General features: G+C 36.6%; 1 protein-coding gene across 2 annotated transcripts in view; it reads right to left on the bottom strand.

Moving 5' to 3' along the window:
* TAFA5 (TAFA chemokine like family member 5) overlaps window positions 1–12419 on the bottom strand; it is a 624707-nt gene that overhangs the window by 315348 nt on the left and 296940 nt on the right. For both annotated transcript variants that reach the window (XM_082254399.1, XM_082254398.1), the window contains exon 2: window positions 6093–6242. In XM_082254399.1, coding sequence (XP_082110525.1) covers window positions 6093–6242 — 150 coding nt within the window. The remainder of the gene's footprint in view (window positions 1–6092; window positions 6243–12419) is intronic.

The following is a 12419-nucleotide window of genomic DNA, read 5'->3' as shown; positions in this document are numbered from 1 at the left end:
CATTTTTTTCCCCTAAATGGGTTTTTATTGATAGGCGGAATACAGCAACAGTATCCAATGGGTGTAGCTCACTGTAAAATATGCAGACTAGGCCGCAATTACATTTTTTCCCCCTAAATGGGTTTTTATTGATAAGCAGAATACAACAACAGTATCCAATGGGTGTATCTCACTGTAACGTATAAATGAAAAATGTCTATTTTTCCCTTTAATTGGTGATTTTTGAAGAGCAGATTTGAACAGCAGTGTCTAAACGCTGTATGACAGTAAAGTATGAATGAAAAACTGAAAAAATATATTTTTTCCCTAAATACTGAAAAATAATAATTTTTCCCTTACATTGGTGCTTTTTGAAGAGCAGATTAGAAAAAGCAGTGTCTGTCTAAACAATATATGTCAAAGTAAAATATGAAGGAAACAAGTTTTTTTATTTTTTAAATGCAGATTAAGCAGACACATATGCACTGAGCTTGCATTACATGGCCGCTATACACCGCACGCTGCCCACCTAACAGACTGACAAAAGTTTTTTTTTTCTCCCTCCTCCTCCTCACTGGGCTCAGGGCATAAAGATCATGCACTGCAACCCCACACAATACAATCAATGTAGATCGCTCTCTTATAAAAGAAGATTCTTCCTATTCTTTCCCTCAAAGCAATCTCCAGCCTGACCCTACAATAATCTTCTATCTCTCCCTCCGGGCAAAAAGATTGTGCACTGCACCCCCACACAATAAAATCAATGTAGATCACTGTCTGATTAAAGAAGATTCTTCCTATTCTTTCCCTCAAAGCAATCTCCAGCCTGCCCCTACGGTAATCTCCTATCTCTCCCTGAGAAAAGCATCAGGAACCTGTCCCTAGTATAGTTATAGCAGAGTGACGCGTGGCGCTATGTGACTCCAGCTTATATAGATTCTGGGTCAAATGCTGCACTGGCCAATCACAGCCATGCCATTAGTAGGCATGGCTGTGATGGCTTCTAAGGGCACACTAGTTAAACGCTTGCTGATTGGCTGCCTTGCACCTGTTGAAACCGCGCCATTAAAACCGCGCCAAAACATACCGAACAACGGACAGTATCCCAAACATACCGTGAAGTGTTCGGGTCCGTGTCCGGGTACCGAATACCAAAAGTCCGGTACGATCCCGAACAATACAGTCTGGGTTTGTTAAATAATGAACATGGGATTATATAAAATAAATACATAAATAATGATAGTACAATATCCGCCAAACATATTGTGCAAATGGAAAAAAATGTCTATTCCATTCTATATTCCTCTAGAGGTTCTATGAACCAACAGTATTCTATTGAAAATATACCAAGATGATAAAAGGTGACCTGCTTTTAAGTCATATTAAAGTCTCTTTTTTATTAATAACAATTATGTTATAGTTACCTGCTCTATGCAATATTTTTTTCACAGAGCAGCCCCAATACTTTTCTTCCTGGCTCCTTCTGCCTTTGAATACCCCCCCCCCCCCCAGCAAGCCGCATCTTCTGACACACACAGTGCAGCTCTGCCCCATCAGTGGATTTGACTGACAGCAGCAGGGACCAGTAGCTCCAACTGCTCTCACTGAATATAGGGAGAGAAAGAGAGAGCAGTGGTGCTGCTCTCAGGCATAATGCTGGACTGAGATCAGGCTCGAGTAAGTATTTGGGGAGGGGGGAGCTTAAAGGGGTTTTTTTTAACCTTAGTGCAGAGAATGCATTAGGGTAAAAAAAAAAAAACCTTTAGCTTTTTCAACCACTTCAGACGATTAATGAAATGAGTGTGGTCAAAGACAAAGAAAACTTCAGCTACATAGGAAGACCCCATTTATTTCACAAGATGGTACCCATGGTATAGCTACCACAGTCATAGATACTGCATATCTCCTTCTTTTACATTTTAGAAATGCAAACCTGTTTTAACAACATTTAGAAAAGTTACATTTGTTTATCTTTACCATATTAATACTGGTAGAAAACCTACCATTATGGGTATTAATGTAGTCACTGAATACTGCAATATTGTAAAAAGGTATTGAATATTCTACAAAAACAAAGGTGAAACAATATATATATATATATATATATATATATATATATATATATATATATATATATATATATATATTAGGAATAACTAGTCCTCTTATACAGTACAGAAAGGAGAGTCACGTCACTGATCTATTCAAGGCACATCTTCATCTATCACCATAAATTTGTTCTGCCTAAGCCACCTCCTGCACAGAGTCAATTCCAGCTACAAAAATAGACATGCCACTGAATAACATTTGTAGAGGCCAGATAGGCTTGGAACTTTGTTTTTCTGTTGTATAAATCAATATATGACACTAACATTTCTCTTGAAGTTACTGAGTAGAAGAGCTGAACATCTATAGTGTACTGGTAATGTGGCTGTCGGAACATTTTCTTTATTCTGCTGTTAAAAGGTAAAATATATATTTCTGCGTTTTATATTAATATAATACAAGAGTTGCTGCTTACTGCAATGTTGTGCAGGTGATTTTTCTAAACTAGCTAGATGTTTAATATGAATTCATTACATGGCCTATCAAGCTACATCCTACCTTTCTTTAGATGTGACAGCAAAGATCAATGAAGCATATATTATTCACCCAATAGGTCAACAAAGAAAATGGTAGAATTGAGTCCAGGGTGTACAGAGTAAATTAACAAAGTGGCTCTTGGGGCTTATATTTCTTAATGGTCAGAGAATAAGCAGTTCACTGTACAACTACTAGAATAAAAGGAGAATAGTGGACCATTAAACATAGCGGAGCACTGTTGAGTCTTTTGAAAAAGTAAACAACCTAAATTCTCATATTTAAGTTTTGTTTTAAGAAGTCTATTACATACAGCATGCAATTTAAAAAAAAAACTGTATGAATTTATATACAATATACTGCATAATGAACAAAAACATAAAATATGTTTTATTGATGATGATGCTAACATTATCTGCTCTGTTACCAACCATTTTAAACTACTAAACTATTTTAAAAAATGCCCCTAAAATGTTTCATGCTAATTACACATTGCCTAGTTTTCTAAATAAATGTGAAAAAATAATAAATATTTTAATGTCTTCAGTTTAGTATAGAATTTAGAAAATAGACAGAGCATATACTGTTGCTCCTCCCAATGCCAAATGAAGCTGTTTTTGGAATAACTTGTCTACTGAAGAATGTTATGTCATCATTTAGTAGTTAAACAACAGGCGCATTACACTATATACATGTTAACTTTCTGCTAAGAAATTTCATACATAAAATATTAGGTAAAAAGACCAAAAAAATAAATAAAAATAAAATGATCACACTTAAAAGTAAAATAAATTGCATAAAAGACTGTAAAGGTAAATTAATAATTTACTAATTCCCTTAACCTAGCAGCTGGCTTTAAACTTCAAAATGATCTATAAACACAACTATTAATGCTAACAAATACAATAAAAAATACCTTAAATGCAAGTGGCACTACAAAGCTTAGGTACCTATATGTGTTATACCAGGATGCAGCCTGGACTTGCTCCCTCACATTGTCAAAACCATACTACTGCTCAATCATTGCAATTGGATGAGTTACCAAAGAATAAGGGGATTCATGATATGATAGAGTAGGGCCATTCTACTGAGCAAGAAAATACTCACTATAATTTTCATACCAGTCTTACCCAAATTTCTGGGCACCAGGGAAGACTGGAGGTGCCTATGTAATGCCAATAGAGAATGAGGCATTTTTCCATCTTATCTTCTCAATCTATTCCTTTACGTAAGCTCAAAACATAAAAATAAACCTACAGCTTAACCGACTCCTAAGCCTAAACTTTAAAGTGGAAGTTCAGCCTAGAATAACTCTATAAACAATCAACAGCCAAATAACACATGTGCCTTGATAAACACATCGCACCATGTTGACATCTGCCCACACTGCAGTTGTCCAGCACTGGAAACTATCGGCCATTTAGGAGCAATAACATACATCTCATGGTGTTGCCCAGTCCCCCATGCTATCTATGGCAAACACAGTAGCTGCCACTGTGCATGGACATGAATGCTTATAGAAGCTTGTACTGTACATGGCTCCATATCTATATAAACATGCAGAAGCTTTAACCTGCTTAAAGTGGAACTTTACTCATAAAAATTTAAAAACAATGTTCTTTAGCAAGGAACATACATTTCATATTAATATTTATGCTACCAAAATTAGTTTTTACTGTAAATTGCCTCCAGCATTTTTCCTATTTCTTTTTGCTGGAGGCTGCCATTTTGCTGAAGCCCAGATCCCCTGAGCACCAGTAAATCTTTAGGCTGTCAGCAGATCAGCGTCAATATTTTTGGCGCAGTACCAAAAAAATAGAGAGCAACTAAGCATGTGCAGAGCAGGGTTTAACAGTGAATTACTAGATTTTATACAGTATAGGCACCTATTTTTAATGTTTTACATAGCTATACTTGCAGAAGGGCCCAGCACAAAGTAATCTTAATTTTCTGACTAAAGTTCCACTTCAAATAGAGGTTTGAACAAATAATAAATAATGTCACATGTTTTAGAAAAAAATACATTATTGTATTATATCTTCCTTAATTTAGTTCATAAAACTAAAGGCAATATCTGACATGCTTTGGCATAAATAGCCTTGAAGCAAGCTAACTCAATCATGGTTTAATTGTAATGCAATACAAACTCTGTTTATAGGTCATTATGATGATTATTCTCAAAAAGTAGATCTTTGTATATAAGCAACAAAAATGAAACTTAGTTTGACATGACAGTACCTGCAAAAGGATGCAATTTGTTTATGTGACACAAAATTGCATTCTTTCCAAAGACAAACATTTGCCTCACAGAATTAGCATGTGAGAAGGCTCCAGGCTGCTACTGTTTTGGCAGTGAGTCATATGCAGTGATCATTTTAATGAGAGACAAAATACTAGAAACAAAAAGGAAAACAGGAGAAATACTATTCTAACAATGCTGCAAGTGTTTTTTTTTTTTTTCAACTGCATTAACTTTCACGCAGGAAAAGTCACATTAGCCTAAGGGTGGCATTAAAACACTGAATCTGAATCGGAGCAAAATGCATTTTTTAAGCTACTAATCGGGCAGCAGTGGGTACATCTCATAAGCTACATTTTTCATTCGTATTATTCAAAAATGTTTTGAGTCCAGTTATTCAGAATTCAAGGAATATTAGAACGCTCCATTAAATGTCTGGCTTACTATTTTACATCTTTATCCTCAGCTCTACGGCAGTAAAACAACACTTTGTTACACACCACTGGAGAGCATAAACATGTTTTGAAATGCATACATGCATTATAAACATTTTGTGTGCACTGCATACAATACTGGATCAAGTATATAAGCACTAAAATATAACAGACTGTTAAAATGTGTGTGAATGTATACCCATACACGCACGCACTCACACACACACTGTGCAAACTATTAATTAACAAGTCTATGTGGGCTTAGAATTCCAAAGTAGGGGCTTAAAAACTTGACTCTACAAAAGAGACAACTGCAAACAATGACAGTGTCCTCTGTGAATCATTCATAAATCGTGAAAGAGACATAGCTAAACAACTCTAGGCCTTTAATGTAAAATCTGAAGCTGGTTCCTAAGGCATCTCCATAATAAAAACAACAAGAATGAGAAAAATACAGTATTTTCCGGCGTATAAGACGACCCCCCTATTACATGATCTACCGGTAATACTTATACTTAGGTTACCTTGGAGATATTATACTCGGTGTATAAGACGACCTCCCATTTTTGGGGGATTTTTTTGAGGTTCAAAAGTAGTCTTATACGCCAGAAAATACAGTAGTCATATTTACAAATATTCCTCATGATAAAATTCCTGTAAGAATAAAAGATCTAACAACAAGTATTTCAGAACCAAGTACTCTGTGACGGGCCCATATTACTCTCACGACAGAACTAGCTGAGTTACAGCTGGGCCTACTCAAGAAATTAGGACATTTCCTAAACCACTGTACACTCATTTGAATATCTTCATCATTTTAATACTTTTTTAAAAAATATTTATTAATAAGGGACTCTTACCATCTACACAGGCTGGCCTTGCTCTTGTTGTGCCGGCAATCTGTCCTTTTCTACACGCACAGCGAGCTGTTTGTCGGGCTATAGTCCTTCGGGGCTGACTGCTATCTCTGTCGTATGTAACAACCTCACACGTACCTGCAGCCAGTTGACCTGGAAAAAGAGGCAGCAACAGGTAGCAATGTCAGAGAATGCACTACAAGCAATCAATTATAGGTAAACAGAGTGAGACCCAATGCAGCAAAAGCCACTTCTCTACAAATGGGAAATAAGCTGGAGGATGTAATCAAACTGAGATGACATATAATTTTTCTCAGAGCTGGACATGTCAAAACCCAGCAAAGTGATGCTGTCAAGAAAATTGTTATTGGCCTACAGAAGGAGAGCTGGGTCAATCAGGTCAGAGTTACTTTGATGTAGTTGAGAACACAAGTACAGAGAGATAGGCTTTTTTGAACTAAGGTCTTATTGTTTTATTTAGTAAATAATAAATGCTATTTTGTATTTATATGTATATAACATATGTGAGTAGAAGATGCAGGTTTTAAATAGGCATGCCATTGGTCGAAATAAATATGCTAAATCTTTTTTTTTTTTTCCTGCATTAACATGCATTGCCTATATTTTCAAATGCTTTCATAAATGTGAATTATTATCTTCCCAGGTGTGAAATTTATAAATTATGCAGTAGCTAATGAAGGTGAAAAACTGTTGTTAATGAGGCAACTGCCATTAATAATAACAACTGCTGGAGACGTAATGCAACTGTTTTTTAAACTTCCTTTAGATCAGTGTTTCTCAACCTCGTTTTTATTTTTTTTTATTATAATTTTTATTAATTTCAATTAATTCTACAAAACCATTAAAAAGAAGCAAAGTTCCTTCAGTTATACATATTACATATTCTATTTCCCGACCCTCTCTCCCCATTCCCTTTCAATCTCCTTACGGTTACCTCTTTCCACCATTTTAATCCTGTCCATCTTTTCAGCATACCTCTAACGCCCCCTAATCATGCTAATTTCCCTTGTTTTCCCAGATTTGTATATACTCTCTTGTTTTTTTTTTTTAAATCCAACCGCTTTTTACACTTTTTTGAAAAACTGTCAACTCGTTCTTCATCTCTACTGCACAAGTATTTCATATTATATATATATTCAACCCTCCCACACCATTCCTTAATAGTAGGGGCTTCTATTGCATACCATTTTTTGGGGGGGATTGTCCCCCTTCACAGCATTAAGAAAATTTGGAACTATTACATTTCTATAATGCTTTAAAGGTCTATTTGTTTTATGAAAAAGACATATTTAGGGATCATCCGGGATATCTTCACCCGTGATCTGCTTAATAAATTGTTGTATCTTTAACCAAAACTCACGGAAACTGTTGTTAATAAGGCAACCACCATTATTAATAACAACTGCTGGTGACTTAATGCAACTCTTTTTTAAACTTGGTTAAGATCAGTGTTTCTCAACCTCGTTTTAAACAGAGGCACCCTTTAAAATGATGTACAGCTCGAGGAACCACATTCTAAAATGTAAACAATTAAACTAATAGTTTTACATATTGCAGCAGCATCCACACACATAGGAATCTATATGAATATTTTAGGAAGCAAATATTCCTTTGCACATTGGTATTGATTAGTATTCAGTGTTTCTTCTGCCTAAGGTTGTATTGCTGCACAATAAAAATCTGTGGCTTTGTGTAACAAAAAAAGGCAAACATGATACACCCGCTGTCTGGTGTACAATTTTTGGGCAGTTTTAGGCATTTTGCCACGGCATCTGTAAAGAACCCAGATGACACCCCAGGGTGCAACGGCACTCCAGTTAAAAAAAGCTGCTTTAGATACAGGGAAGATGTAGCTGTGTAACAGCATTGACGGTCTCAACTTTGTTTCACACAAACACGTCACAAACCTGGTAAAATTGAGTATGGAAACTTGCATATGTAGCAGTTATCTTTACTGAAAATCATATATTAAACAATAATTAGACCTGCATATATGTGCAGAAATAACAACCCAACACATTATTATGGGAACCATACCTGCACCCCTCTAAAAGTATAGGTAAACTGACTGCCAATTTTTCCTCTTTGTAATCATAAAGGTTTAATTTGCATAAAATGATCAAGTAACAAGTACAGCATGGGAATCTACAATAATTCCATATTTCTCTTGTACTTTGATGGTTCCTAATTCAACATCATTTAGTTGTGACTTAACAGCTGCTAAGCATGTTGGCTAAGTGGTTAGCACTTCTGCCTAGCAGCACTACTTGAACAAAGTTTACATGTTCTCCCTGTGTCTGCATGGGTTTCTTCCCACACTCCAAAGACATGCTGCTGGATAAATTGGCTCTAATATATGTAAGAATGTGATTGAGGGACCTTAGATTGTAAGCTTTATGAGGACAGGGACTGATGTGAATGTACAATATGCAAAACAGTACCTTTTATAAATAAAATAAGCATGAAAATTCAATTGTGCCATTGGGCACAATTCACTAACGCTAATCGCATGCGTTATGTCGGTCATGTGATCACTCAACACATGTTATAACAAAAATGTCAATTCACTATCGCTCGTATGCGGTATTTAACAGAAACACCAAAACATTCGGTAAACAAGGCAGAAAAAGGCATTAAGGTAAATAAATAAATAAATGCATGCGGTAATTAAGTACTGCTCTAAGCTTGCGATAACTATGTGGTAACCACGGCCATGTCAGATTCCCCCCTCCCGTTATTGGTTAAAACATAGGCAGGAAAGTGCAAGCTGGAGGTGTGTGGAGTGTCATAGGAGTGTGGAGTGTGAGGACTGTTTTCTAGAGGCTGTTAGAGGATAACTTATTGAAATGGAGCCCTTTGCATCCAGTCTCCTGGAATTTAAGGCAATACAGAAGAGGAAGAGGAGATGTCAAGTGGTCCTTTTAAAGGAAAGAACCTTCAAGGAATGCACACTTCTTGACCAATTCTCAGAAGCTGATACCCTGCAGAAGTTTAGGTTATCCAAGCAACTGATAATGGAGCTCAAAATCCAACTGATCGGGTACCTTGAGCCCTCCACACAGAGAAGTCATGCCATACCAGCCATGACCAAATTATAATTGGATTCCGTGCAATAGCACCAAAATACATCTTTTTCCCTGATTCTCGCCAGGATGTGACGTTAATGCGAGATGTGTGCGATATTTTCGACCAGATAACGCATGGGTGAATTGAACCATTTTTTTTTTTAACGATGCGCGATATGTTACCACATACTGGAATGCTTTAACATATCGCTTAGTGAATTGTGCCCATTGTTTATTAAAGAAGAATTTATTTCTCATCAACAAATTCCCCAGTAAACCATTTGTTAAAATTTTTATTCAAGCCTTTTAGCACTACTTCCCTAAACTCCCACTACTTCACAGGGAAAAAGGGACAGTGCAGTTTTGAGCAGCTGTCAGTCTTTTAGCTTGGAGGAGGAAAGAGCAAGTGAGGAGCAGGGCAGAGCCATGCTATTCTAAACTATTATTCTGTAACACTCACAGTAATGCCGTGCTATAGTGCTCAATATGATAAATAGTGTCAAAATCTCATCATTAAAAAATATACTAGAAAAATTATGAATAATTGCATGTGTAAAGTGTCAAAATGCACCAACACCATAAAACACAGATATTCCCAATAAACACAAGCTATAACAAAGATAAGTGAAATCCACAGAAATTAGTGTGATCCAAAAACAATGTGAAATCCCCTTGAGGATGATACGTGACCCTGTGTCGACACGTGTAGGGGAGGAGTCAGTATGGTGACAGGAATCCTCCCAGAAACTGAGTTCTAGGCCTGTATTAGTCTGGTGAGCTGGAAGCACCAGATGAAAGTGAGTACCCTGTATATGTTCTTTCAATAAATCACTTTTTAGAAGGATATATGCACTTTTGATTTATTTTCCTCTATATACATGTCTCTGGATGCCATAATTTCTATATGAGGAGATAACAGGAGAGTAGGTTGGGAAAACTGGCTGTAGCCCTTGAGAGGCTTAAAGGCTGTTACTGATCATACTTGATTGTGGTCGTCACTCCGCCCCAGGTGAGATTATTCCTGGTGGGGGGAGCATTCTGTGGTGACACACATTTTTTTCAAGCACAGGAAAGGAGTTGAGTGTTTGAGAAGCACAGTTTGAGGATCAATATTTGGAGGAGGCTGCATGTATATATTTTTTTTGTTTGCATGGACATTTATGATTAATATTTTTTTTGGATCGCACTCATTTCTGTGGATTGCACTTTTTCTTTGTTATAGTTCGCGTTTATTGGGAATATCTGTGTTTTATGATGTTGGTTCATTATGACACTTGACACATGTAATTATTTATTATTGTTTCTAGTATATTTTTATATGATGAGTTTTTAACACTATTTATCATATTGAGCACTGTAGCTCGGCATTACTGTGAATGTTTAGTTCATTTAGCACATATATGGGGTTGTGATCAGTGCCAGCGGCTCAGCTCATTTTTTTATTGGAGTAAGTAGCTCACAGGATTTATATATATTTTTAAACTATTATTCTGTGTTTGTTCTAATACACACAGCATAGAGAGACACAGCTCTAGTCCTGACTGAGAGCACACACATAAGGTTCCATGGGACCCTGCAAAGGAAAGAAGCCACCCTAAAACTGCAATGGGCATAGCAATGAGGGGAAAGTATAAAACTGGAGGAAAGTCCAGAGTTTATCGACAAATGAACTTGCTTAAAAAAATGAGCCTTTAATATCACGTTAATGAAACATGTCACTTTAACTGTTTAAACTTATATGAGCAGACTGAACTAATTAGGGGAGAGACTATTTTGCAGCCTGCCATTATCTGTTCATCCTTTTGGGCAATAAACATCAACCCAAATTCTAAAAGTTATGCACACTGCCACTGATTAAGCAAATATCCATGGTTTGTAAAATATGCATCCTGGGCTGTTACTGACTAGAAACTTTTTTAACCACTTGACCTCTGGAAGATTTACCTCTCTTCATGACCAGGCCATTTTTTGTGATACGGCACTGCATTACTTTGACAATTGCGCGGTCATGCAACACTGTACACAAATAAAATGTATGTCATTTTTTCCTTACAAATAGAGCTTTCTTTTAGTGGTATTTGATCATGTGTTTTTTTATTTTGTGCACTATAAACAGAAAAAACTGACAATTTTGAAAACAAAAAATATAATGTTTTAATTTCTGCTATAAAACATATCCAATAAAAAAAATGTAAAAATAAAATTTCTTCATAAATGTAGGCCAATATGTATTTCTGCTACATGTTCCCGGTAAAATAAATCCCAATAAGCGTATATTGATTGTTTTACGTGAACGTTATAGCATCTACAAACTATGGGATATGTACTGGATTTTTTTTAATACTGATAATGGCAGCGATCAGCAAATTGTAGTGGGACTGCAATATTTCGGGTGGACAATGGTACACTAACTGACACTTTTGACACTTTGTGGGAACAAGTGACACTAATACAGCGGTCAGTGCTAAAATTATATGCACTGTCACTGTACTAATGATGCTGGCTGGGAAGGAGTTACACATCTAGGGCAATGAAAGGGTTAACTATGTGCCTTGCCAGTGTTTGTGTTTATTATGTGCGCTGCTTTTACTAGAGGAAGAGATGGATTTTAGCTCCCACTTTGCAGGAACACAGAATCCATTCCCCTGTCAAACTCTGCCTTGTTTACATGGGCAATGCTCCATTCTGAGTTTCTTCCTGACAATCGGCGGGTGCCGGTGCACATCGAGTGTCCACACACGCAGATTTACTTCTGCTGTGAATAAACACAGCAGAAGAAGCCCGGCGGCGGCACACACACATAATCCTGCTCACAGATGCTGCCCTGTAGCAGTAAAACTACTATAGGGCGGTCAGCTAGTGGTTAAAATTCTTGTTATAGCAAAAAAAATTTTAGGGCATGTGTTTATGGGCTTTTGTACACTTCAAGCAGGTTTTGAAATACAAACCCAAAGAAATGCAAAACCTACTTAAAACAGGTCAAATGAAGATCAGAAGTATGCAGGTCAGATGCACCTGTCAGAATCATCTCAAACTGATGTCAAACAGATGCCATTGAAAGAAATCCAAAGCCTAATAACACAGGCCCTTAGAGTCCTGTATTATGACAGGAGCACGGCTGGACTTTAACAATTCTAGTTTTTCACCTAGTTGTGCTACAGCTAAAAAAAAGGTCACACTGGTAGCACAAGATGTGTTACTTCAATGCAGCAGGTCCATGGTAGTAAATTACATAAATGGTCAT

This window comes from Pelophylax lessonae (assembly GCF_965119305.1).
Source record: "Pelophylax lessonae genome assembly, chromosome: 4".
Classification (NCBI taxonomy): domain Eukaryota; kingdom Metazoa; phylum Chordata; class Amphibia; order Anura; family Ranidae; genus Pelophylax; species Pelophylax lessonae.
The sequence above is the reverse complement of the archived record's forward strand: the minus strand, read 5'-3'. Positions and strand labels throughout refer to the sequence as shown.